This window comes from Prunus mume, linkage group LG5, assembly GCF_029339155.1.
Source record: "Prunus mume cultivar Tortuosa linkage group LG5, ASM2933915v1, whole genome shotgun sequence".
NCBI classification, from domain to species: Eukaryota; Viridiplantae; Streptophyta; class Magnoliopsida; order Rosales; family Rosaceae; genus Prunus; species Prunus mume.
The window spans coordinates 26,317,884-26,343,748 of record NC_142702.1 but is presented as its reverse complement, the minus strand read 5'-3'; the positions used below and the strand labels follow the sequence as shown (position 1 = coordinate 26,343,748).

General features: G+C 38.4%; 5 protein-coding genes and 1 pseudogene across 7 annotated transcripts; 2 read left to right on the top strand and 4 right to left on the bottom strand.

The window, feature by feature from the left end:
* The first annotated feature begins 24 nt into the window (after window positions 1-24).
* Window positions 25-3,243, top strand: LOC103333037 (LRR receptor-like serine/threonine-protein kinase EFR; annotated as a pseudogene). Its single transcript, XR_016127009.1, has 3 exons — window positions 25-32; window positions 354-2,521; window positions 2,618-3,243. The product of XR_016127009.1 is annotated as an LRR receptor-like serine/threonine-protein kinase EFR (transcript).
* A 429-nt stretch (window positions 3,244-3,672) lies between these two features.
* On the top strand, window positions 3,673-4,458 carry LOC103332764 (Pleckstrin homology (PH) domain superfamily protein). Its single transcript, XM_008235516.2, has one exon. The coding sequence runs from the start codon at window positions 3,803-3,805 to the stop codon at window positions 4,232-4,234; it is 432 nt and encodes a 143-aa protein (XP_008233738.1). The 5' UTR covers window positions 3,673-3,802; the 3' UTR covers window positions 4,235-4,458.
* Window positions 4,459-6,097: 1,639 nt separating this feature from the next.
* On the bottom strand, window positions 6,098-10,854 carry ASA1 (anthranilate synthase alpha subunit 1). The gene is made up of 11 exons (XM_089052719.1): window positions 10,549-10,854; window positions 9,937-10,109; window positions 9,647-9,836; window positions 8,746-8,897; window positions 8,279-8,394; window positions 7,942-8,188; window positions 7,787-7,843; window positions 7,539-7,691; window positions 7,241-7,321; window positions 6,771-6,857; window positions 6,098-6,674 (listed from the first exon to the last, which is right to left on the bottom strand). The coding sequence occupies exons 1-11, from the start codon at window positions 10,694-10,696 to the stop codon at window positions 6,351-6,353; spliced, it is 1,728 nt and encodes a 575-aa protein (XP_088908845.1). The 5' UTR covers window positions 10,697-10,854; the 3' UTR covers window positions 6,098-6,350.
* A 1,341-nt stretch (window positions 10,855-12,195) lies between these two features.
* On the bottom strand, window positions 12,196-16,277 carry EGY2 (ethylene-dependent gravitropism-deficient and yellow-green-like 2). Of its 2 annotated transcripts, none has more exons than XM_089053422.1 (12): window positions 15,908-16,277; window positions 15,752-15,836; window positions 15,556-15,675; window positions 15,173-15,226; window positions 14,970-15,077; window positions 14,643-14,717; window positions 14,457-14,562; window positions 14,238-14,331; window positions 13,638-13,791; window positions 13,120-13,327; window positions 12,720-12,880; window positions 12,196-12,614 (listed from the first exon to the last, which is right to left on the bottom strand). In XM_089053422.1, the coding sequence occupies exons 1-12, from the start codon at window positions 16,063-16,065 to the stop codon at window positions 12,366-12,368; spliced, it is 1,572 nt and encodes a 523-aa protein (XP_088909548.1). In that variant the 5' UTR covers window positions 16,066-16,277; the 3' UTR covers window positions 12,196-12,365. The 2 variants fall into 2 exon arrangements, with proteins under 2 accessions (XP_088909548.1, XP_088909549.1); XM_089053423.1 differs by having other exon boundaries at window positions 15,752-15,824; window positions 15,908-16,274.
* A 387-nt stretch (window positions 16,278-16,664) lies between these two features.
* On the bottom strand, window positions 16,665-19,429 carry LOC103332760 (uncharacterized). Its single transcript, XM_089052441.1, has 5 exons — window positions 19,226-19,429; window positions 18,858-18,953; window positions 18,673-18,786; window positions 17,295-17,532; window positions 16,665-17,171 (listed from the first exon to the last, which is right to left on the bottom strand). Exons 1-5 carry the CDS (start codon window positions 19,247-19,249, stop codon window positions 16,948-16,950), a joined length of 696 nt encoding a protein of 231 aa, XP_088908567.1. The 5' UTR covers window positions 19,250-19,429; the 3' UTR covers window positions 16,665-16,947.
* A 2,036-nt stretch (window positions 19,430-21,465) lies between these two features.
* On the bottom strand, window positions 21,466-25,477 carry LOC103332759 (auxin transporter-like protein 2). The gene is made up of 9 exons (XM_008235511.2): window positions 24,903-25,477; window positions 24,501-24,697; window positions 24,197-24,382; window positions 23,982-24,094; window positions 23,686-23,869; window positions 23,477-23,574; window positions 22,744-22,951; window positions 22,272-22,529; window positions 21,466-21,828 (listed from the first exon to the last, which is right to left on the bottom strand). Exons 2-9 carry the CDS (start codon window positions 24,675-24,677, stop codon window positions 21,613-21,615), a joined length of 1,440 nt encoding a protein of 479 aa, XP_008233733.1. The 5' UTR covers window positions 24,678-24,697; window positions 24,903-25,477; the 3' UTR covers window positions 21,466-21,612.
* Window positions 25,478-25,865: the final 388 nt, after the last annotated feature.

The following is a 25,865-nucleotide window of genomic DNA, read 5'->3' as shown; positions in this document are numbered from 1 at the left end:
CATCTATTATGTATAGATGTATAGATGATACGGTTTGTTGTAGCGGGATTATGTCTAGTAAGGGATGTACTAATTGTAACCAGGATGACTAGAGAACATATATTATCATGGCCTAAGTAGTAAGTCACACCTTTTCATCGTCAATTTAACATCATATAAAAAGATGTGAGTTAAAGTTAAGAGGAGAGAAACTTTAACAAACCATTTTGTTCATTCTTCTAAGCTCCATATTGGCGACTTTGAGTTTTTGCTTTTTATGATGGGTGTTTTTAAAATAAGCGTGTTTTTTGGGTTTACCAAACACCGAACTCATGCCAGATTTTTCTGCTTTGACCGAGCATCATAAGTTTCAGATCAAGCCGTCTCACAGGCAAAATACCATCGGAGCTTGGCTCGTTGACAAAGCTTTTGACACTCAACCTTGGCACAATCAATCTGACAGGAGGCATTCCATCTTCCTTGGGAAATCTTTCATCAATCACACAACTTTCCTTGGCATACAACAATTTGGTGGGCAATGTTCCAGAGGAATTATGCCTGCTGAAAAGCTTATCTTTTTTTGCAATTGGGCCCAATAATCTCTCTGGTATTATCCCTTCCTCCTTTTTAATATATCATCTATGAACACCTTCTCACTTACAGATTATGAATTCAAGGGCAGCATTCTACCTAACATAGGCCTCAACATGCCTAATCTCCAACAGATCGGAATTGGTGGAAATGAATTCTCTGGGAAGATCCCAGCTTCATTTTCGAATGCTTCTCAGCTTCGAACATTTGATATTACAGAAAATAATTTTTTGGGGCAAGTCCAGAAAGTTTTGGAAATCTTGCAGATCTCCAGTGGCTTGGTTTGAGCAACAATAATCTAGGAAATTATTCAGATAATGACTTGGGTTTTATAACATCCTTGACTAATTGCAGCAACCTGGAAATTCTTGATATGAGTTTGAACAATTTTGGAGGTGTTTTACCCAACTCTATAGCCAATTTGTCAACCAACTCACTAAACTCTACCTTGGAGTCAATCAAATATCCGGAACGATTTCTGCAACATTAGAAAATCTCAATAACTTGATAGTCTTGGGCATGCAGGCTAACCTGTTCACAAGTTCCATTCCTACTTCTTTTGGGAAGTTCCAACAGCTACAAATATTGGCTTTAGATGAAAACCGATTATCAGGACAGATCCCATCTTCCATACGAAGCCTCTCTCAACTGTTTCAACTCTACTTATCAGGAAATAAATTAGAAGGAAGCATTCCTCCAAGTATTGGAGACTGCCAATATTTGCAGTACATGGATATCTCACAGAATAGCCTTAGTGGAGAGATACCACCTCAGGTCATTGGTCTTTCCTCCTTATCTGTCTTGCTCAATTTATCACATAACTCACTAACTGGCAGCCTGTCTGTGGGAGTGGGCAAACTAAAGAATATCAATGCACCGGACGTCTCTGAAAATAATCTGACTGGAGACATTCCAGAAAACATGGGAGACTGTCTGAGCCTTGAATTTCTTTACCTTCAAGGGAATCTCTTTCAAGGAATCATACCTTCTTCTTTGGCTTCTTTGAATGGTCTTCGGCGTTTAGATCTTCAATAAAACAACTTGTCAGGTCAAATTCCAAAAGATCTGCAGAGACTTCCTTTCTTGCTGTATTTGAACCTTTCCTTCAATAATCTGGAGGGTGAGGTACCAAAAGAAGGAGCCTTTCGAAACACAAGCACAATATCATTGGTTGGAAATACCAAACTTTGTGGTGGTGTCTTGGAACTGCAGCTTCCAGCATGCCCCATCAAAGGACCAGAACAGAGAAAGATCCATAGTTTCAACCTAGAGTTCATAATTGCTTTAGTGCTTGGATGTTCTCTTTTGTTTTCATTCTTGCATGTACTGTATTGGAGGAGGAAACCCGAAAAGAAATCACCATCTGCAGTCTCATCAATCAACTTCCTTTCGAAGGTTTCATATGAGACACTTTATAAAGCTACCAGCGGATTCATTCCAAGCACTCTAATTGGATCAGGTAGTTTTGGCTGTGTATATAAAGGGGTTCTTGATAAGGAAGAAAAGGTTAGTTGCTATAAAGGTCCTGAACCACAACAGAATGGAGCTTCCAAGAGTTTCATGGCTGAATGCAATGCACTTGTTAAGATCTTAACATGTTGCTCCAGCGTGGATTACAACGGTAACGAATTCAAAGCTCTAGTTTTCGAATATATGTCAAATGGAAGCTTAGAGGAGTGGTTGCACTGAGAAAATCAATCAAGGAGTCTGAACCTTCATCAAAGATTAAACATTGCAGTTGATGTGGCTTCTGCATTGTATTATCTCCATGACCATTGTGAACCACCAATCATTCACTGTGACTTGAAGCCAAGCAACGTTCTTCTTGACAATGACGTGATTGCTCATGTAGGTGACGGGTTAGCAAGACTCATATCAACCGCCACGCATTCCTCTGAAAATCAAAGCAGCACAGTTGGAATTAAGGGAACCATTGCCTATGTTGCTCCAGGTAAACTCTCCTACTACTTTAGAACTTCTTAAATTTCTTAAATTTCTATCAACTGAATCTTAAACTGCCAAACTTTGATTGTTTTATGAGTTGCAGAGTATGCAATTGGTGGTGAGCCATCAAGACAAGGGGATATATATAGTTATGGGATTCTTGTATTGGAAATGTTCACAGGAAGAAGACCCACAGAAGAAATGTCCAAAGATGGTTTCAGTCTCCATAACTTTGTTAAGATGGCAATACCAGAAATAGTTATGCAAATTTTTTACCCGGCTCTCCTCGCCACGGTAGAAGAGAAAGCACCTCCTGCTGTAGCAACATAAAATGAAGTAAACTACATCAGTGGCTACAACATTGAAATTAAGGCAGAAGAAGAAAACATCAACTTTGAGAAGCTAGGCAAGATGAGCCCATATGTGAGCAAGTGCATAGTTCCAATCCTTAAGATTGGACTTGCATGCTCAGAAGAATCACCAAAACATAGAATGAATATGCAGGATGTCACCAGGGACCTGCACCATATACAAAATGCTTTCATTGGCGTTGATATCCATTGAGAGCGACTAAGAAGAAACTAAATAAGAAGTTAGAAATTATTATATGATACTAGAATACGTTCACGTCATGTACATTTGCCAGTGTAATATTTAATGGTGTTCTGCTTGTCTTATGGTGCAAGAAAAATAATTAGATACAAGGACAGAAGAAATAGCAAAAAGGAAGTCATATTCTATTTCTTTTACTAGTTACCAAAGGAGAAACCAAGTCATATGGTGCACATGATGCTCTCAGAATTGTACAGCTGTTCAACATCATAAGCATGGCCAACCTGTTCAACATCATTAGAAATGTACAGCTGCCCAATCTTAATTATCATAAATTAATAATTTAATGTTGCACCTAATACCTAACAGTCCAATGACAATACCATCAAATAACTAGTGTGAAGGTTATTTTGTGCCCTTGATCCACATGGGTTATATTATAAATCACAAAAGGACCTAAACTAGAAATTGAACTTTTTAAGGGGATAAATAAAAGTCAACTGGATCCATTTTCAATTTTACAATCTTCATGGGCTAAATCATTCATTACCACATTCACATTTGTTCCCCAAAATATGTAAAATTAAGTAAAAATATAAGATTAAAATCTTAATTCTCTTGGTCAGGTACGGACAGATTTTTGTTTATAATTCTCCTACCTTTACGGTTCCGTTCCGTCCGCAAGCGATTCAATTCAGCGCTTCTGAAAGCCAACCCGAACCTGACCCAAAGTCCGATGGCGAGCCTATGGCGAGCCGCGACGGGCCGGACGGAGAAGCCCAACGACTACGACGGAGTGGAGTTCTGGTTAAACCCTGAACGCACCGGCTGGTTGACCAAGCAAGGCGAGTACATAAAGACGTGGCGTCGCCGGTGGTTCGTGCTCAAGCGAGGCAAGCTCTTCTGGTTCAAGGACTCAACCGTCACCCGCGGCTCCAGCCCACGTGGCGTGATCCCAGTGGCTTCCTGCCTCACAGTCAAGGGAGCCGAGGACGTCCTCAACAAGCAGTACGCGTTCGAGCTGTCCACGCGCTCCGACACCATGTACTTCATCGCCGACTCGGAGAAGGAGAAGGAGGACTGGATCAACTCGATCGGACGGTCCATAGTGCAGCACTCGAGGTCCGTCACCGACTCCGAGGTCGTCGATTACGATAGCAACAAGTGATGGGGGAAGGGGCAATTTGGTCAGATTACTACTCTGATGTGAGCCAAAGAGCTATAGCCCATAGGTGAGTGAGAGCTCCGACGCTCGTGTTCATACCCCTTGTAATTTTGTACGTGCATAAAATTCGGTGGACTCGTTATGTGTTTGTGTTTCATCTTCTGTAAATGAATTTTCAGATCGTATGGTGCTTCGTCTTTGCAGCAATTAAACTCTTTGTTTGGTAACGATCAGATGTCAATTGAATTACCTTCCATTTCTGGCTTTTGATTTTTCTTTTAGGTGTTAAATTGAGCTGCTTTACTGTAAGGGTTTATTGCAATTTCTGATTCAATTAAACTGAGTGTTACAAGTTGTTTAATGTTGGGGATAAATTTGATCCAGTTTGGATTGATTAATTTCAAGTAAGATCCAATTGCTTTACTCAGTCGATTGCGTGCTTCGAAAACTTCATGATAGTTCGTATGCTTGAAGTATAAATGACCCATAATCTCATTGAATATGTTACAATTATTTTTTTGGTGATCCAAGGTGGGTTGTGATTATGGCAGTGCTTAAGGATTGTAGTTCAGCACCCCATGGAAGCTTTAATTGTTCAGTATTATTAGGTTTCTAAGAGATAGTGGACTTTCTGAATTTTAGCTGAGCAGTCATCAGATGAAATCTTCCCCAAAATTTGATTGTTTCTACTTATAAGGGTTCGGAGGAAACCTGCTGCTCTAGTGGTTAGAATTTGATTGTTTCTAGTTACTCTAACTTTGGGATGGAGTTGGAAGTTGAAATCCTTAAGAAAGTTATCGGTTTTGTTCATCGATGTCATATTTGTGCTGCATTTAGATAATGGAAAGCATCTAATTTCATGCCTGGTTTGGCTTCCCCTTGTTTGTCAGTACAATCACGAAGAGGTTTACAGCCTCTCTGGAGCTGTGTGGCATTGCTCCTGTGGAATTTCTTTACAAAAGTTAGCCAGCTTAGTGTCTGTAAGCATTAGGTGGTGAAATGAGGAGGTCTCTTTGTGAAGTGGTGAGCAACAGAGATGACATGTTTGCTCTCTGATTTAGATTTGATGTCTGTCTGTAGGATATGATTGATGGAGAATAGCCCAACCCGACACAGCTCCCCTTGATTTTTTTTAAGGTAAACCCAGCCGGCAAGCAGAGATTGCTATTTCTGAAAGGGTGTATTTCTTGCAACATGGGTGAGCATATTCCTACACAAGGGGTCAACAGTTCCCCCATCTCTGGAATTCTAGATTGAGGACGCTCTCTGACAATGTTGGCTGGCAACTGAGGCGGCATGAATCAAAGCCAAGTGAGTTATTCCATTAGTAGAACATCAGGCATCCTTGAAGGCAATCAAAGCCGGTTTGGCAATCTCAGTAAGCACAAGCCTGCGGCAGCTGCCTTAGTAGATCAGACTTCAGAGTTCACCCTAATTACCAAGCCGTCTTTGCTCTTAATTCCATACTGAAAATCTTAGTCAAGTAATCTGATCAAAGAATTGCGTTGGTGTTAAATAAATGCTGGCCATCTCTTGGTCGAATTCAAATGACCTATTTTTTCTTTGTTCTTAGTCGTAACAATATTTTATTAGATTGCAAGTCATGATTTTGAGGTTGTCGAGTCTTCTACAGCCATTGGTGATCACTTCACCAAAAAATTATGCATGCCAAGGGATGTTTGAAAAAAAACATGGGTGCTTTTCTTTTCATCTTTTTTTACCCCTTCCTGAAGACCTGAACATAAGCAAACCCAAACCACGCCACTTGAGCTAAAATCAGATGCAGGTTTATATTTTTAATATAAAATATTTTTAGCCAATTGTGATTTGAGGTGAATTTAGAAAGGAGATTCAGATATTTCAAAATTTTTGGGGCAATCCATTAAATTGAGTTCTAAATCCGAACCCTTTTATTATATTGAAAGGTAAATATTATACACTATCATGCGTATTATTCCTACTCTTTTAAGAGTTCTGCCTTTGGTTACTGAACGCATATTACGAACTATGTATACTATCTTTCTCTTGACAAGTTGACATTAACTGTGGGTGCCTGAGAACTTCATAAACACGTTGTTGAAGGTCACAGCTCCATCTACTTGAGCCATCAAAACAGACATCATTGATCAACAAATGCTGCCTCAGCCAAGTCAATGGCACGAGCAAGACCAGCAGCTTTGTTCTGGCACTCTTGGTTTTCGTCATCGGGATCACTGTCAGCCACAATACCAGCACCAGCTTGAAGATGGGCGACCCATTCCCGGCGCTGGCTGGCATCTTTGTAAGAGTACAATGTGTCGAAACGGGATCCTGTTGTAAACACCATGGTCCTTAGAGCTAGCGCAATGTCCATGTCACCAGAAAAGGAAACCGCTCCAAATCCACCGCTGTACGGGCCACGCCTTGCTACCTCCAGCTCATCAATCAACTCCATGGCCTTCACCTACATTAGATCACAAACGATGATAAGATTGAGGAGAAGATTTCTAAAACTTTAGGAAGGTATTGCAAAGGGAAGAAGTAAAAGTTAACTGGTAACCTTTGGTGCACCACTAACAGTTCCGACAGGCAATGCAGCTCGAAGGGCATCCCAACAACTGAGATCATCTTGCAGCTCTCCCGTAACCTGCACCAGAGATTGTGATATTTTCACTGGAAACAGATTCTAAGTAATTCTATACCAAAAACAGATTGTAAAAGTAATTTTTTCCTTAACTATGGAACATTTAGAAACCACCACATTTGGATCTGAGTGCACATTGTGATCAAAGGAAGGAGAAGAGGTCGGAATACAAAAGCCCTAACCGACCCCAAACTCAACCAAATCGGAGAAAGAGGAAGTTGCCGGAAATTTATTTATTAAAAAGGAAAATAAAAAAAAAAGGTTTCACAAACAATACATCAATTTCCTTCCATTGGCAACCTAATGTCGCACATAATTTGAACAAGTACAGAGAACTGCAGTGACAAGTCATTCCCTTAACATCATCTAAAGGCATAAAGTCTTACCGTGGAGCTTATGTGCATTACATGGGAATACCGTTCAATTTCCATCAATCTATCTACCTTCACGGAGCCGAATTTGCAGACCTATATCAAGCCACATTACCAATACAAGTTTAAAAAGTTTGACATTTTAGTTTCCAATAATCAACTTGAACAAGCAACAATGGAGTATGCATAACATGAAAGATGACTTGCAATTACTTTTATCCAACCAAGACATTATATATAAGTTAAGGAAGAGCTGAAAGTTGAGTAATTGCACAATAATGTTCACAAGATTAGGTAATTGTTTAAGAGAAACCTTTCCAACGTCATTCCGACCCAGATCAACCAGCATGATGTGCTCTGCACATTGCTTTTCATCATCAAGTAGCTGCTCTTCAAACATTTGATCTTCTGCAGTTGTCTTCCCTCTTCTGCAAGTTCCAGCTAATGGCCGATTGATTATCTTTTTCTGTTTATCACATTATAAATATGAACATTCCCATTTCACCAAGGAAAAACACTAGAAAACTAAACAAATGCATAAAAATTGTTTGTTATATTTACCTTTTTTGCACTCATTAGAATTTCTGGACTTGAAGCAACCAGGATACACCCTCTAGCCTACGTGGATATAGATAAAAAGTCACCAAAAATTGTAATCCTAAACTTACAAATATTGGCCAAACCAAAAAGAAATTCGCAAGGAAAAAGACACAAACCTGCAAGTAAGTCAAATATGGACTGGGATTTACAGTCCTCAAGGCTCTATAAACTTCAAATGGGTCAGCAAATGTTCGGCGTTCAAATCGTTGACTTAATACAATCTGGAAAATATCCCCCGCGGCTATATGTTCTTTTGCATGATTTACTATGTTCTTGTACGCCTCGCTTGTCATGTTCGAGTTCTTTAAGGGAGGACCAAATTGGCGAGTATGTAGATTCATGGAACCTGGAGATAGCCTTGGGCTAACAATTGGAAATCGGATCAATATGGTCTAAATGAAACTACAAAAGGAAAATGTACTCATAGATAAAATAAGTATAACAGTTACTCACACGTCAATGTCGTGTACTCTAGCCACTAATTTCTCCAAACGTCCTACTCCATCTGTATAAGCTTTCTCAACTGAGGAGTACCGATCTAGCCTCACCCAATGAATTGCATAAACTCTCTGAAGTGAAGAAAGTTACTAAAGCTCATAAGAACCTCAACAACCCACAACCGAGTCATAGTAATTAGATTACCACTCAATTTTGAGAAAACCATTCATAGGTAATTGGCAATGAAAATTTTGGCATAGGCCTCCTTTTTAATGTGGCTCTTAATGAGCCAAATTCTTGGGAAGAATGTAAGAGAATCTGAAGAATAGATAGGAATCAATTGCTTTCCTTCTTGTTAAGAACAGAATGTATGAAACCTGTCTACGGTCATATTTGAAGAGAATGCATGTATGGCAAAAAGATAAGGAAAAGGTATGCATATCAAACTTCGTGTAAGAAGATTTCTGTCATCGGAATAGTACCTTCTCCACGTGATCAAATACTATTACATCATCATACAGCCCTAAATGCATGTCTGGAAGATTTCTGTCATCCTTGGGGGCCTTTGAGAATGGCAGTCTTCTTCTTTCCGCATACCGAACTGTATCATACGAAAAGTAACCGACCCAGCCACCTATTCATAAACAGTTTCTCATTAAGTGTGGTTCTAGGAACTGTAAAGAGAAACTACTATTGTTAGAATAACAAAGGAAACACCAATTACAGCATGCAAAATATGACCAACCAAATGGATCCTAGTAGTAGATTCTAGATAAAGATGAGAAATAAAGAAGTGTATCAGTCCAGCATCTAGTTAATGCTGGCTTTCATCAACTGAAAGCCTGCAATTAGTAAGATTCTTTCAGAGAGCAAGAAACAATTGGATTCAAAATTTAAAATTACTCAGAAATAGCGCAGAGCCATTGAAGGCGGTAGAGAGTTTTGACAAAAATATGTACATATATGGGTAGAGATATATCTCTACTTTTCAATGTCACAAAGTAACTTCACTCTGTAGCGTAAGTGCCAACTGCCAAAGCTTCTCTAGGCACACACAATAGAGTGGTTATCCTTGCATTCATAACATAAGAGTTGAAATTGTGAAGTAGCTTCAAAGGCTCAGGTGTCAGTCCAAATTGACAACCAATGTACTTTCTCCTATGCATCTGATGTCAAATATACGTACGTTGTTCACGGGACAATACAACAATTTAATGCTTTATACTTTCCATATACTTGTAGACAACCATATTAGGTTGAGCATAGTGAATCTGACAAACGAATTTGGAAATTCCAGTAGCATACAATCTAGCAGAAAATCTCTTAATCACAACTATGATACCTAGCAAGGTATTATCATAAAAACCTATAAAATTCTCTTACCACAAAATGCATCTGGAAGGTCATCAATAAGCTGGGGACTCCAAGTCTCTGAGATTCTTCTTGGAATAGCCATTGGATCCTCTACAACCTCCTCAGTCAAACATCTTTCTTCATGATCCATTATCGTCACCTTATTTTCTTTCGCCACGATTTCCATTGTTGGTTGAGCTCCAACAACACTGTAACGCCCCTGGTATATCCAATGCCACACTGAATTATGATTTACAATCAAATAGACCTATGAATTCAAAAAAATAAGTATATCAGAGCATGTTTAGCAGAATTGAAACCTGATTGTTTTGCTCCACTGACTCAAAGAGAAAGCTTGGAGCCTCTCGATCGTCTTCCTTAACCAAGCATCGGTACGCCAGAACTGGAGTGAGCTGGTCAGAAAAAATACATTTGGAAAGGGGAACCAAATTTCCATTCTTTGAAGCTTCCTCAAACTTCTTTACATCATTAGCTGACAAATGAAAATCAACATTAAACAACCAGAATAAAACAAAAATTAAATTCCCTTAGAACCAAAGCTCTACGTAATTAGACTCAAAACATATATAACAAGAGGTTGCTTTCTTTCCATTTTCTAAACTCTTCCTTTGCAATTCCATCAAGCCTCCCTCAAAACAGTGGAGCAATTAGAAAATAATTTGTTCTTGATGTTAATTCTTTTCTTCTTTTGTTTCAAATCAAATATACACATAAAAGAAAGACATTTGAAATTGGTAACATTAACTTAAGTAGTATAAATTTCGTTTCTTTCCCTTCTCTTCTGCACCAAAAAAACGTAAGTAAATTAAAACAAACAAAAAAGAGGAAGTCTGTTTTTGCTTTTGTTCTCTACTTCCCGCATTTTCTAAGCAACCAAACAGTGGAAATAAAGCAGAGAAAGGTCAAATAACCTAAGGACTGGTTCGAGAGAGAGCAGCATTTCGTTCTAGGGACACATGCAAGCGAAGTCGAGCTTCTGCTCGAAATGCCGATGACCGGAACCGGAGACAGCCGATGGCTTGCCGGAACCAAACGCCAAGAGATGCACGGGGCTTGCATTCTTACAAGGGAAAAATGGGGTCTCTCTCTCTCTCTCTCTCTCTCTCTCTCTCTCTCTCTCTCTCTTCGGTGTTTGTGGTGGTGCTCTGGGGCGTGCTCTCTCCGAAAAATGGGGTCCAACTATTGAAACTGGACAAGTACCAAGAAAAGTGTGTGCATGTAACAGTCTGTTTGTTCTTATTTATCCTTGTCTTTTTCGTTGCCTTTTAAATGATTTTTTTTCCCTTAATTTTCATTTACATTTGGGAATGCTCAAAATTTTCTCTTTGGGAATTTTTTTTTCCCTTTTGATACTGAGTTACTCCATTTGGTTTGTCACCAACCACTTCATGCAAAATTTGCAAACAGGTGAGATCAGGCTTCAGAGCGTTGGGATTCCGTCAATCAATGTCACCAGATTTTGTTGCCCAGATTTGGCATTTTCAATTTACATCATGGTCCTGCACTATGAGTTGGTCGTTTTCTTTCATTATTCAGAAAGGGAATTCAAACTCGGAATCTTTTTCAATAATATTGGGAAATGAATTTAGAATTTTAAAGTTGTCAATTCATGTACGTGAATGAATTAAATCAAATTGTTGAAATTTTGAAGTATACCCTTTGGAAGCTTTGTGGAGCCAAGGCCTTGGGGCCATGCATCTCCTCTCTTCCTAGTGCATGGTGCCAAGTTTCTGAATCTGAAATCTGAATAGGCAACATTTTTTTTGGCAAATAGATGGTTACATATTTCCTTAATGAGGGAAGAAATAAATGGTACATTTCAATGCCAATTAAGAATCATATTTTTGGATATACGAGTCACATGCCAAATATTGTTATGGCAATTGAACGTACATGGAGAAGGCAAAGCACAGTGTATAGGAGGGACTAATCTTATCCAACAAAACAGGAAAATACTTATCCAATATCAAAGCAAATAGTCACCTACCTACCCCTACCCTACCCTACCCTTATAGAATGCATCCTACATTTTTAAGGGTGGTATAAATTAAACATTAGCTAGAATATATCATTTTTCGTAATTATCGAGTAATTGTCGCTTGCAAAAATAAATTAGTATTGATTTTGAGAAACAGTTTTTAGTTATAACGCAGTCAGACGAACTGGGTTTGATGATTTTCGAATTATTATTTTTTGGAGTTGCAATCATTAAAAACAATGTCGCTCTCAAATTTCAGAGTTGCCATGGTTTTGCTATATATATCATATATGTCTGTCTGTGGTCCCCTAATGAGGGAATCGAGCACAACCAATGACAAATTGTCCCTTGGGATCCCCTTTAGAGTTTATTCACTTTGCCAGTTCCACTGCCAACATCTGAAAAGCGTTTTTAATTTTTGAAGGCATGTTCTTTTTCTTTTTTGGCGAAAACTAAAAACAAAAGCAGAAGAAAAAAAAATGGTGTCCATATTTTCTATTATTTTACCTGAAATTTTGTTAGGCGTAGGTAGGTCTCTATACAACTCTCTTATGATAGATTCATTGTATACACCAAAATGTGCTACACAAGGTTTTTTTTATATTTTTTTATATATATATTTAAAATCACTTTTATTAATAAATAATAATAATTCAAGTGAATCATTTGAAGAACAACTACATGCTATATAAGGATGTTGTATGTGTCAACTAGAATCTGAGCCAAATGTATGCACGAGTCAGTTTTCCCTTAGAAACTTGTAATCACTTCCTCTGTGAAGGGAAAGGGGTAAGGCAAGCATACCAGCAACCCCAATAACAAAACTAATACGCCAAGGCCAACATACTTATCGTCAGGATCTGTGATCTCCTCATAGAGGGGAGCAATCGGACCCCTCTGTAAGAAGAATATCAGAGCTACCCAATAAAATGCCACATCACTAACTAGTGATGATAATCCTAGCAGCGCAATTGAGGCACCTGTGATGCGAGTTGCAGCCTGTCATATGAAAAGACCCATCATCAGTATTATTTTACATCAGATTTCCAACTTCAAGCTTCCAGTTTAAGTTGTAAATTGAATGAACTTGAAATGGCTGCATACCTTTCTGCCCCATATGGCAAAAGAAATTCTCCCCCCATCAAGCTCTCCTGCAGGAATGCTGTTAATGGCATTGATAACGAGTCCGGCCCATGCCCATAGCAGCAGAGGGTTAAGAGATATGGGAGTGCCTTCCTTGAGCGCATCACCAAGAAGAAGCTTTGCTATAAAAGAAAATAAAATGTCAGAGTCAATATCTTCTCTTAAGGAAACAAAGCCCTGATTTTGATTGCTGAAATAAAGTCAACTCCCCACATAATCAGATTTGGTGATTGAAATGAAAAGTTAAAATAATCCACTATTCTAAGAGCTGTGGAAGATTCAGCCACACTTGAACATGCAAGCACATTATTTATCACATAAAGCATCTACATGCCATTTATCTCTAAAATAAAGTGCTTACCAATACCCCCCACAAGAAAGCACTCGTGAAAAACAGAAGCATCGACAACAACACCGATACCATCGCTAGGTGGTAAGAAGAACCCTAAAAGCAAAAGAACAAAACCCAAGGAAAATCCAGCCAATGGTCCTGCTGCTGCAACTTTCAGAAGATCTTCACGCTTGGGTACAATATTTATAATTCTTGTAATTGTACCAAAAGAGCCTATCTGCCAGCAAAAAGCTCATTAGAAAAGAAAATTGAAATGGATCAGTACGCACACCTAAAAGCAAGAATGTCTGCCTCGTGATACACCATACATTTTGTACATTAAATTATCATTTCTATACTTCTCCTAGCAGCTCTTTCAACTTATGACAAGACTAGCATTCCAAAAGCAACATCATTCTCCAAAAACAGGTAGATGATTCCAGATGTAATCCGCCTTACATGCACACATACAATACAAACAGATATTTACATCTATGCAACTTGTCTCATAAAAAGGGTGGGGGGGCACATCTTCTTATGAAATTCACCTGCCAACTAGGGACAAAGTATGGCACTCCAAGCACGACTCCAGTGTTTTTTGCAACTAAAACATGGCCGAGCTCATGTATCCCCAAAACAGATGCAGTTACAAGGGCTCCCGGTAGACCATTCTTTAACAGTTCAAGATTATCATAAGCTGACCTGGGACATTAAAAAAAACGACGTCAAATAGCAAAAAGAAACAATTAATGTTGTCCCAGGTAGTCTTCTCAAAATTTAAAATAAACGCTTAAAAAACCAACATATTAGAAACCATAACTTAAAATTTAGGGAAAGAAAACTAAATTAGCAATTTTCTTAAGTAAACTTTATCAACAAGGACAAAAGTGAGATGGAGGAGGCTTGTGGAAGAGGACAAGGGAAAAGGGGGGCATGACATCATGCAGACGTCTGTTTCAAACAAATTAGCAGAGAGAAAAATCTCCTAAAGTATTTCAGATCATGAGCGTGCTCTATATTCAAAAGTATATATATCTAAGGGTATAGATAAATAAGAAGATAACAATGTGAGGATAAAAGATCATAGAAAAATAATAATTTATATTTACTTAGCATAATGAGGATACGAGGAAAAAAAAATTGCATACAGTAAATTGGATTGCAATTCAGGAACATTTCGAAGAAGTAGAGTGAACAATGTGACCAATCCAAAAGCACCAGCTGCAAACCATTCTGGGACCGCTGCAAGATTGACACCAAATCCATCATTGTAACAAATTGTGAGCTTTAGAAAATGATTTCTGCCTACAATTTCCATGGAAATCCCGTATGGAAATCCCGTAACAGGGCAGTAGCTAAATAATCACCAGTTGACTCTGGCTGTAATGTCCTTTGTGGAACTACAACTGCCACTGGTTGATCATCCTCAGGATTGACTAGAAGGAAAAGCTTATATTCATCCCCAAACTTATCCTGAAAACAGATTGTGCAGATGTTAACAAGGAATCGATCATAAATTTGAACAGTGAAACTAAAGAAGTACAGAAATATACCTGCATTCTCTTTGATATCTTTTCGTAACTTTTGGCAGCCACTCCTCGCAGGTTTCCTTTAAATAGTACTCCAGCCTGGCAGAAGTAACACAACAATCGGAGATGTACAACCACACGGGCTAGAAAGCATATCATAAGATTTCAAACGCTTGCTATATTATCAGCGTTTTTTCAATCCTTTCTGTAGGATAGTTTAAGTCCACAGATAAGCATGTAAAAGTTCCTACCACCCATCCATATTGTCATTATCCAAGTTTTCTTTTTCACTTCTTTCCAGTAATGATATAGACATAAAAAGGTAAAATGAAATTTAACCAGTCAACTTACCTCATATGGATCCTGGGCTGTCACAAAAAAAGTATCAAAGCCAAAAACTTGGTTCTTAAGAATATCAAGTGTTTCCTTTGGAATCCGGATTGATTCACCCTGCTGTGGCTGTTTAAGAAATTATTAAAAAGAAGATGTTAAAAGAAGAGATGAAAGGAAGATGTATGTTCTCATATAGGAAAATTAAAGAACTTCATAATCACCTTCACACCTGGCAGAGGTGATCCACTAGAAACTTCTACATTATTATCAACATCCTGTTTCAAACACAACCATAGCGCATTAAGTATCAACAGAGCTAATTTGAATACCCTGCTCATCAAAATAAATTATTTATCGTCACTGTCTGTAGTAGAGAAAGATTGAATAATTTATGAGAGAACAACTCTCAGGCCGGTGGCCTCTTCTGTTGGGAGACCGATATCTGAAGGACAATTTTATGACAGGATTTCATGCAGGACCACCAAAGGTCAATATTTTCATGTATTACCAGTGAATGGGAGTCAATAAGTAATTATGATTAAGAAGTGAATCTAGAAACTCCAAGATGTAAAGGGAAGATGAGTTTTTCAATGACTGACAGTACCTGCACACCAAATTCAGCCTTAGTTTCAGCATCATTGTTTATTTGGTCTACAACTATTGGCTGAGAATCAAGATGGGGTTCCTCAGAATCTCCACCTTCATTTTCATTTACTTCTTTTTCCTACAATATCAAGATGAATGAGAAACATACTAATGCTGAGAAATCAACACTTACAATAATAAAATTGAAATTGCACCTCATCATTATTGCTATCTGGTTCGGTCTGCGTCTCACTCAATCTACAAACAACCTCTTGCTTCCTCAAATTTCTAAATTTCGCACTATAATCAGATTCCAAATAAGAAGAAGAAAACAAAATAATTATTTGATGAGCTCATACAAAGAACCTTACCTCGAAACCTGGTAGAGCTTCAAACTGCTTCTACGACGGTGCCGTTTTCGCCAAGAACCCGTCGAAGCAGCCAAATAAGGTTGAATACGAAGATCGCAGCAAGAGCTGCACTGCGATAAGGGGACGAAATTCCCGCGAAAAGTTGTCGACAAGTTCATTTCAATTGAAAGATAGTCAGCGAGAAGCTCTAATTCAGTTGAAATCCTAGCGCCATTGAAACTGAGATAACGAGGGTTTATAGTCTGAGAATCTTTCGTTTGAAACTTTGAAGCTTCGGAGTGTCGATGAGGCGAAGGGGTCTTATCCTCACAGAAGCATACAAACGCAGAGGAAATATCTGTTTTCCGTTTCGTTGGGATAAATACGCGCGTAATGATATCTTTTATTTCTTTTTGTTTATTTATTGAAATTTGAAACTCGGATTACGAATCAGGATCATTCGAGCATAATAAATAAAGTCCCTAAATAAATTATTTGATTTCGCCAAAAAAGGAAGTTTCAAAGGAAAATCCTTTTCTCCTTATCAATTTTATCTTTATTATATGATTTTTTTTTTTAATACTCGACATTGGGGAAGGGGGTTTGCTCACACACACTGTCAAAGTGTCGTGAGGTTTTTAATCAAACTTGAAGGAAACATAGCACAGAAGTGTTTCAATAGTTGTCTTCTTAAGCAGTGTGACAATTTTTCTCTTCTTTTCCTTGATCTTCTTGTAAATCAAAATTAAACGAAAGTCTGAATTTTAAGATGGAAAAATAAGTGCAACGACAAAATATAGAACATAAAAACACCAATCAGATCATTTACATAAGCACTGATTGACAAAAGCACCCACAATCTTTCACTATCTTCTTGTGAATGTAATTTGGGTTCCAATGGCTTTCCAAAATGTGCATTCTCTTCTCTAGAGTTGCACTGGTTAGCATCGAATATCGGCATGATATCTATGACTGCCACAACACCATATTTGAATAATCTAGTATCAGTGTCACCAAAATATGTGATTTCTAGACGAGACACCTATTTATACATATTATAACTACGACATCAAAGCGAAAGAGCTTTGCACATCTTCAGGTCTCACATCCCACCCTGACTTGCGCTTCCTCTTCTCAGCTGGCCTGATAAGTAATTTACCTGACTCTGCCAATGGATCCGATTGTAGTTCCACAGGACCTTCCCCATCATTGCTAAAAGCCCAGCCATAGCAAGGTTTACACCTCCGCAGTGCAAGAGTATCTACTGGGAGACACTCCTTGGCACCTGCAAAACAAGTGCACATTCATAAAGGAGTGGAACTGAAATGATAAGAGTATGAATGAAAACTGCCCATGGCTGAAGCTGTAACATCCATAAATATTTAGGAATAATTAGACAATCATTTACCTGTAATCTTAATCAGTGATGCATGAATAAGTCCATTAGTCTGTGATGTACAGTCACAAGCATCCTGAGTCTGCAATTTGCTGTCCACAGCCCCTGAGAAGGTAGGTAGAATAACAATGCTTGAGGGCCCTACTGCTGCTGATGCATCATCATGCTCATCATGCGGAGCAGCATCAACATGCGAAGCAGCATCATCATGCGGAGCAGCATCAACATGCGAAGCAGCATCAACATCGAAGCAGCATCAACATGCTGAGCAGCATCATCATACGGAGCAGCATCATCATGGAGCTGCATCATCTAGTGGAGCAGCATCGTCTGGTGGAACAGCATTGTCTGGTGGAGCTGCATCGGCTTGTGGAGCAGGCATCCTTCAAAGAGTTCAAACCAGTATTATGACTAATTTTATACAATTAAGAGCAACACAAGTCAAGGTGAAAACCAAAATAACACCGGGAATGCTGTTCAAGGCATAAAAATAGTGCAATCTCACTAAAACATCAAGTAGAAACGAAGAGAGAAAACAGGATAGAAAACTCAGGCTTTTGATTTTTCTGTGAAATGAATCTTATAGTAGATTGAAAGGACTGAGTAGGAGACTGCCATGGTGATGCAGTAGGGCATATAGTAGATGAACCAAGAATTCTAGGGCCAGAATGTGGAGGGACATAATATTGACTATGAGGTACACTGTGATGGGCCAAAAAAGAACCAGGGTGTTGAAAACCAGAACCACATGAATTACCATAATGACCACCAGGTAACCAGGTTGATAGAAAAATTGGCCTGAACCGTAAGTGGAATTACCATATGAACTGCTACCATGTCTACTCTTATTATATCTGTTTCTGAAGTTATTCCAGCCTCTGTAATACCTGTTTCCTGAGAACCACCTCTGGAATTCCATTGTCTATTAGAAGACGAACCATTATAACCTGAAGTACTATTAGACTAACTGTGATCTGGAGTCGGATGCTGATAACTCTGATCCTGAGAATATGGAGAACCTTGGGTTTGATGAACAGGGGTTAACTTAGGTCTTTGCCATCATAGCAGTAAGGAGTGGTGTGTTCATGACAGATGCAGCTCTATTCAGATCACTTCCTTCAGCAAGAAGTAGAGTACGAAGCTCAGAAATAGTAAGAGGTACAGGTCTTGCTCGAATGTGAGATTTAAAATTGTTATATTCACCAGGCAACCAAATTAATGTGATTAAGATAACGTCTTTGTCTGAAGCCACAAACCCAATAAGAACGCCAAATCGAAGAGAGTAGGAAGAATAAATCTCAAAGCAGCAAGAAGCCCCAATTTTCCCCCAGCACATTGTACAACAAACGAAGCAACTTTAGCACACAACAATAACAAGCAATCAACTTACCCTATTTTCAGCACCATCTTGTTGTTTTTCAAGAAGCTGCTCAATTAGGAGTTTATAAGAAAACTCTTCGATAAAGGGCCATCCTTGCTCTGGAGATCCTCGCACTCCATAAACCTGAAAGCAAAACCTTTTGATACGTCAAACAAAACCCAGAACCCAAAACTCTCAGAAAACAATGAAACCACCTTCAGTAGCTCTTTTACTGTGGCACGAACTAGTCTCTCGTCAAAACCCATTTCACGGGTCATAGCATCAATGGCTGCATCCATGCGGGAATCCCTCTGCAAATATGAAGTGGAGTATAAAATAAAACAAAAAACGTGTGAGAAATCAGCTGAACAAAAACTTGACTTTTCTAAAAAAGGTTATAAAAAACATAAAAGAAAATGTGAGAAGCATGGCCAAACAAATGCATGGTCGGACTGAACCATCCGAAAAGGAATTAGGAAAGACAAACATAAACTTGGGAAAGAAAAGGATGATGGGGTAGTAGGACGAAGAGGGTGCCCGCTTGACTAGCGAGAAAGTGTGAGAAAATTAAAAAAGGCCAAACCTTTCTGGGTCGTCCTCTAGCCATTGTCACGCTCAGTCGAACAGAGTGGCCCAAATCAGCTACTATTTGCTTTTACTCGAAATGGAAACCAGCAAAGGAACTTGGAGAGATAGGTAAGCTGCGAACTGAGTACCCTGAAAATTCCTCCAAATACACTTCAATCCAGGGGAGAATCTGATCATTGCTTATCAAGTGTTTTAGAAACCCATTTGAAATAAATTTTGGGAGTACTAAAACAAAAATGCATATTTAAACATATAAACTAAAGCTAAATCCAAGCTCAACTGCTCAATTGTATTGGGCTTCCGGTTGTGTTTGTTCCTATGCTGGGCTAGCCCCAACTTCTTATATGTTTGGGCTTTAAGCTCGGTTATCTAGCAATGAGGATATAATAATTGCTTAACATAAAACTTCATAGATGTCTAGAGTTAAATCTTCACCTAAAAAGAAAGAAAAAGCAAAGTCCCCATTATTAACACACTCTGCACCTTGGTTCTTTACTTCTTTAAGTTGGCTTCAATTCCACAATTCACCACATTCAATGTTTTATAATGAATTGCATAACAGAACATCTTCCGACCGATATGTTAAAAATGCTATATAAACTTTCAACAGTAAAAAAAATGATTGTTCATTTCATTCCAACTTATATGCCATATGTGACTTTCTACTCTTTACTGTTTATAAAAAAGGAAAACGTAATTTTGGGTTTTTGGTGCTCGTTTGACCACTCTATGAAATTAGTCATGTCATTTTTCACCTTCTGATTATGTCTTAAATTGTGTGATAGGATTGACCAATACTTGACAAGACATGACCCGCCAATGGAATAATAAGCATGAACAATTAGTGTCAAATATAATAACTCAGTTTTGAAGACACTGACTCAATGAAGTAAATTTAGGTTTTAGCCAAAAGAAAATTTTCACTTTTAAAAAAAGCCAAAGTTTATTAGAAAAAGACAGAAAAATCTCTCAACTTTCAAATCAAAGGCATGCAAATGTAAATGATTCTTTAGGAAATCCAAAAATAAATAAGGGTAAATTTGTCTATTTTTGCTTATTTTACAAAATTTCTCTCTCCTTTGTGTTTTTTCAAAGTCTCCTTTTTTCCAACTCTGCGCAATCGGCAATGCAAATATTAATGTCACAATTAAATGCATTTGCAAATTGCACCAATTCATAATAAACAAGAGATCGACTGCGATGTGCTAATTACTAATTGCCAACAACAAAATGCAATGATGATTTTATAATCCAATGGTGCGTGGAAACGATACAGCTGTGGGAAGAAAGTAAAAATGAGTGAAACATAAAAGACAGGCAAGTTAGGAACTGGTTCCAATCACAAAATCACATCAAAACCAAACTTCATCTAAGCTATAGTCTTTCTAAAACATGTTCTGCACCTTATGAACAACCCATCAAGTTGGAGGTCGGCTTCATCTCAAGATTAGAGTCCGAGCTTAGAGGAGATTTGGGTTTTGGTTTCATAGTTGGATTATGAACTTTGATTTTGTTGTTACCCAAAAATGGTTCAACAAGAATTAAATTATAGATGCGCAACCCCATCAAGTATGTGACATTTTGGAGGATGAGAAGAGAGAAAATCTCGAGTAAGGATGAGAATAGAGAAAATCTCGAGTAAAGTAGAGCTAACTCATGCGGCAACCCTGCGTCTCACATCCAAACTCACTTCTTTGTGAGTGATGAAACGCTGTATGAGACAGTCCTACTCAAGACTTTGGACATGCGTAACAGATTTTGAGTTGACCCTCAAACATGTCCATGTCACTGCTGAGTTGCACTCCCATTCCACATCATCAAAGTAGCCCCCACCATTGAAGTTTGACCAGTCAAACCTATATCATACGCAACAAAATTAGGCGGCAAAATGACAAGCGTGAATTGGGTTCATGTGATCGAGGAAAAAAAGAAAAAAAAATAGAGGAAGTGAAAGGAGATTAATTTCAGATTCTTCATCATCACAATACATAATACGTTTTGGGTTCATGTGGGCTCGCATGGAAAGGTGTTTGATGATAAACAGAAGTGAATGTGGTAGCCATGTGAGTCACATCATCAGATGCCCGGATTGGGTTCTCTCTTATAATCAAGGGGTAGTCTTTTGAAAATTTGTAGGCACCATGTTTATATTAAAATCAGCAATGGCCTTTGATAATTGATTGCACTAGCATAGTTGATTAGATAGAAACACATATAAAAACAAACAAGGAAACAGAAAAGAAAACATCTCCGACTCGAATTCACCATTCACAATAATGTACTGATATTTATAGAGGCTACACAGAATGACAAGGCTGATACAGCACAACCATTGTGGGGGAGAGATGCTGATGCCTCCCTGAGAGTGATACAAAAGAGAACTTAGTGATGTACTGGTGGGGAGGCTGAGACTTTGGGAGGGCACTGGTAGCACTTGGCGAACAACCCAAAAGTGTCAACTTGCTTGATGAAGTTGGTCATGCTAGCCCACCCTCCAAATCCGAAGCCGACTATGAACACCCACACCACTATAAATGCGTTCACCACATACATCCCCGTCCAGCTCGGGAGGAAGAATGGAAGCTTCTCTGCCGCATTCTGCACACATTAAAATTACCCGATTGCAGTTTAGTAATGTAATTTTCTGCAAAGCTGTATGATTAAATGAGTTGCAGACATAATGTGTTGGATCAGATCACATGCCTCATTGTGAGCTAGTTAGGACTAAAGACTATGACCAATAATGTGGGTACGTAGGGCCAACTTAATCAAAGAGGTGAGTATGGCCTAATTTATTACAAGATCAGAATAAGTGTGAAAGGCACCACACACTGCAAGAAAAGGAAATTTCACCAACCTTATCCAGGTCACACAAACATTTAAATCCCAACCATTAATAAAACTTGTGGGGGAAAAAACCAGCCTGTTGCATTGGAAGTCACTTTCAACTTCCAAGGATTACCATAGAAGTAAAACTGTATATTCCATGAAACAAGGCTCAGAGTGCCCTGTTCTCTAATGAGGCTAGATTGGAGCATTACCTGACGAGCAGTTGCAGATCTGAAAGTGAGCATATGGGCTAAGGCGGGGATGATGTAGACAGTGAAGCTGACCAAAAGAGACCCAACAGCTGAGTTAATGGGACCAAAGAAGGGGAATATGATGGCCAAGAACCAAATTGGTATCACCACAGGCAACCTGGCAAGAGCCCTCAAGCATATGCTCTTGGTGTCATGCATTCCTATGACTTTCTCCCACACAAAATACAAAGGCGTACAAGCAAACCCAAATGTGATAAACTGTAACATGCCAACCACATGAGAAAAAATTACATCAGCACCTTCAAAATGTTCTCAATCAATCCCCTGCTTGACAATTATGCCTATGAATTGAAAGCAGCAAACCATTATAAGCTTAGGCAATAACAACTTTCTACATGTTCTATTAGCGAAGTGGCAAAATGGCTAGGAAACAACATGTACAAACAATTAGAGTCTTGAGAAGGATCATCACCTGGTGAATGAGCATCAAGGTGACCCCGGCATCGCGCCATTTATTCCGGGGAAGGAGGGCGAAGGCGTTTGAGTGAGTGAGGAGTTGGTCCCCAAAGGCCCAGTACACAGCAGTTGCAGATGGAAGGGTGAGAGTGAATACATAGAGGGTAGCAAAGAGATAGACATACTTAAACTTCTGAGGCTTCCACATTGCATGCATAATTTCACTGCAAACAATAACATGATCCTGCAGTAAAAATCTAATCTGGATACAGAGCTTACCCACCACAATTGCACTAAAGTGCTTTTAGAACAGAGAGTTCTGTTTTTTGTTTTTTGTTTTTCCCTATCTACCTAAAAGCTTTATAATAAAGAAATTAGACTTTATGATTAAGAATATATAGCAGAAAGATTATTTTTCTTAATTCAATGGTAAGGTGTACTAAATAGATTTGTCAGTGACACAAAGTCAAGATTATCTATAACGTAAATGAGAATATATTTTTTAATATACACCACAAGGTGCACAATCACCATCTTATTCGAGTTTTATTCTGTCATTTTCATTTTCTTGTCATGATATTCTCTTCTCTCACCAACCCATTAATGGCAAGCAAAAGCTGCATAATGAATACGGCCACTGTGTAAAAAAGAAAACCATTCTGGAAAAAAAAAATTGAAAAAAAGAGGGAACATCATGATTATCTTATTTCAAATTAAACAATAAAAATAGAATGAAACTAAATACTCACACAGTGACGGCGTGGCCGCCGAAAGTGTAGAGTATGTTGGTGGCGCCAGTGAAATACAAGACCATTTTCTTTGGTCCCGAGTGTATTACACCCTCAACCTGTAAAGCATGTTTTAAATATTATGAAGAAGAAACAGAGTCGAAACCAACAGAGGATAAAGAACAGGATATGACTCTGGAACAATCAGGACCGTTGATGAAACTAATTACCTGGCCATGAACTATGGCTGCAATGGTCATATACCAAGCAGTGTAGGTGGTCATGCCAAGCCCAAGAAAAGACCAGATTCTGTAGTTGTGGAAAGAGGGTATGAACACAGTGGTGGCACAGCAAGCTCCGAATATGTACGTCCATGTCCTCTTGTCCAGATTGTCATTTATATAATATATGTTGCTGCATAATCACCCATTAAAAAACCCAAATCAGTGATTAATTATGCATTAAACAGAACAAAACCCATGATTGAGATAAAATAGAAAAGAGAAGTTGTATTTAAACGACAGACCTTGCACAACCTATGAGTTGGATAACAGATCCAAAGAGAAGGAAAGTGCAGTTGAAGGCCAATCCAACGGCTTTCCAGTATGGACCCAGTAAACCATCTAACACTTCAAACCACTGCTCAAATTTTTTTAAAGAAAGAGGTTACATTTTTAACTTTCTCAAGTGGAAATGGTTTTGCATTGTGAAAAATGTTGGAAGCTAATTAGTTTACTTTACCTGGATGACATGGTTCTTGAAGCTGACATTTTCTTTTTCTTTTCGACTTCGGTACTCAACGTAGAGAATACTGATCAGATAAGCAGTCCAGCTTCCCAAAATACCATAAAAAATTTGGAATATGATGCCTGAAAGCATGCCCAGTTGAGAGAAAGAGTATGGCAGAGTGAGCAGAACCTGAGCAACCTGTTTTTTGTTTTTCATCAAAACCCATCAGAACAGAAGAATGTTCAATTATCAGAGAGATAACTCAAAGATAGTACTTCAATATTCGAATTGTGACTTGGGTTTTTGTTAAATTTACCTGATTTGATGCACAGCTGAACCAGGCATCATAGACGGAGCCACCATGCCAGAGAAAGCTTGTGAGGCTAAAAGCAGACGGATGATCTGGTCCTTCTTCTTCCTCTCTGTCATCATGATGATCAGTCTGGTTGAAGCTTGAGACTATGGCCTCCTCTGCTTGTTTCTGAGGTTGCATTGTTGACAGGTGAAATAGATCTGCAACATGTAGCAGACAGATTAATCACTCCAACAAGTTAAACCAAAAAAGGCAAAAACAGAGGGCTCAACTCAAAACAAAATAAAAATTTATGTGGATGAAAATTTGTGAAAAGAAATAAAGGAAAAGCAAACAAAAAGAAAAGTCATTTTCCTGTAAACCAAGTAGAGAGAAAGGTACCCAAGTCTGAGAGGTTTCAGTTACCTTGTTGGGAAAAGAGAGTTTGTTTGAGATTTATAATGAGGAAGCAGGAGGAAAGGCTGAGAAGCTTTTTATGGAAATTGGACAAATGTCAGGCTCTTCGCAAATCGTTTACTTTCTTCAACTCCTCAGTCGGGAGAGAGAGTGCTTTATCTCGTTTTCCCTTTCAACGAAAGAAACCAGAGAAGCATGCAGAAGCAGTGCCACTGCCACTTGTATTAGCGTTTCACAAAGATTGTCAGTTTGGCAGTTGCCTTAAATACTGAAACTTGAAGAAGACTTAACTCAGACGCAGCCAAATTCGATAGGTAAATGCCTCTCCTCTGTCAATGGGCACAGTTTGTGTGGCAGAGTCAAAGAGAAGCACAACAAGTAAAAGGGGGTGTCTGCCTCTTTTAAAGAAAAGAACAAGAAAACTTTGAGTTGCTGTTGTTTCTTGGGGATTGATTTCTGGGCTTTGAGAGTAGGAGATCTGACAAAAAGGAGCACCTGAGGCTAGGGGAAGAAGAGTGGCAGAAAAGTGCACTGCTTAATGTTATTTAAGGAGCAATGCTACTTACCTACCCTCTTATTTTTCCTTTAGTACTTTTCTCATTCACTTTATACCACATGTATTTTACTCGCACACAACTTAATATATTTAGTGTGTTCAATGTATACATATTAAGGTCTCGTTTGGTTTACATAATGAATTTGAGTGAAAATTATTTCTCATGAGAAAGTAACCGGAAGATATCACTTTATTTCATTTCATTTCCCATATTTATTTTAAATAGGAATTGAAAATAAAGTTTGTATAAATTTTCAATTATACCCATATTAAACTTTTTTTTAAAAAGAATGTATTTAATGATATATTGTAATTCTAAATTGTTAAAAATGACAAAATGGTCATGAAAAATGTTTATTTAATATTGACTCATTTTCCCAAACTTTTCCATAAAAAGAGAAAACAAAACCCAAGTT

Bases quoted from the DNA above. Each gene is read 5' to 3' on its own strand.
- LOC103332759 (XM_008235511.2), bottom strand. From the start codon at position 24,677: ATGCAACCTCAGAAACAAGCAGAGGAGGCCATAGTCTCAAGCTTCAAC. The intron at 24,095-24,196 runs GTAAAGTAAACT...AAATTTGAGCAG, and splicing joins TCAAGAACCATGTCATCCAG to TGGTTTGAAGTGTTAGATGG. The intron at 22,952-23,476 runs GTGAGTATTTAG...TATTGTTTGCAG, and splicing joins GGCGGCCACGCCGTCACTGT to TGAAATTATGCATGCAATGT.
- ASA1 (XM_089052719.1), bottom strand. From the start codon at position 10,696: ATGCAAGCCCCGTGCATCTCTTGGCGTTTGGTTCCGGCAAGCCATCGG. The intron at 8,395-8,745 runs GTACTATTCCGA...TCTTCACTTCAG, and splicing joins TATTTGATCACGTGGAGAAG to AGAGTTTATGCAATTCATTG. The intron at 6,858-7,240 runs GTAAGACTTTAT...TCTCTGGTGCAG, and splicing joins TAATGCACATAAGCTCCACG to GTTACGGGAGAGCTGCAAGA.
- EGY2 (XM_089053422.1), bottom strand. From the start codon at position 16,065: ATGAACTTGTCGACAACTTTTCGCGGGAATTTCGTCCCCTTATCGCAG. The intron at 15,676-15,751 runs GTGCAATTTCAA...TTGATATTGTAG, and splicing joins CAGATAGCAATAATGATGAG to GAAAAAGAAGTAAATGAAAA. The intron at 13,328-13,637 runs GTGAATTTCATA...TTTTGCTGGCAG, and splicing joins ACTTTGTCCCTAGTTGGCAG to ATAGGCTCTTTTGGTACAAT.
- LOC103332760 (XM_089052441.1), bottom strand. From the start codon at position 19,249: ATGGCTAGAGGACGACCCAGAAAG. The intron at 17,533-18,672 runs GTAAGTTGATTG...TGTTGATGCTGC, and splicing joins AAGATGGTGCTGAAAATAGG to TTCGATGTTGATGCTGCTTC. The intron at 17,172-17,294 runs GTAAATGATTGT...CTTGTTTTGCAG, and splicing joins ATCACTGATTAAGATTACAG to GTGCCAAGGAGTGTCTCCCA.
- LOC103332764 (XM_008235516.2), top strand. From the start codon at position 3,803: ATGGCGAGCCTATGGCGAGCCGCGACGGGCCGGACGGAGAAGCCCAAC.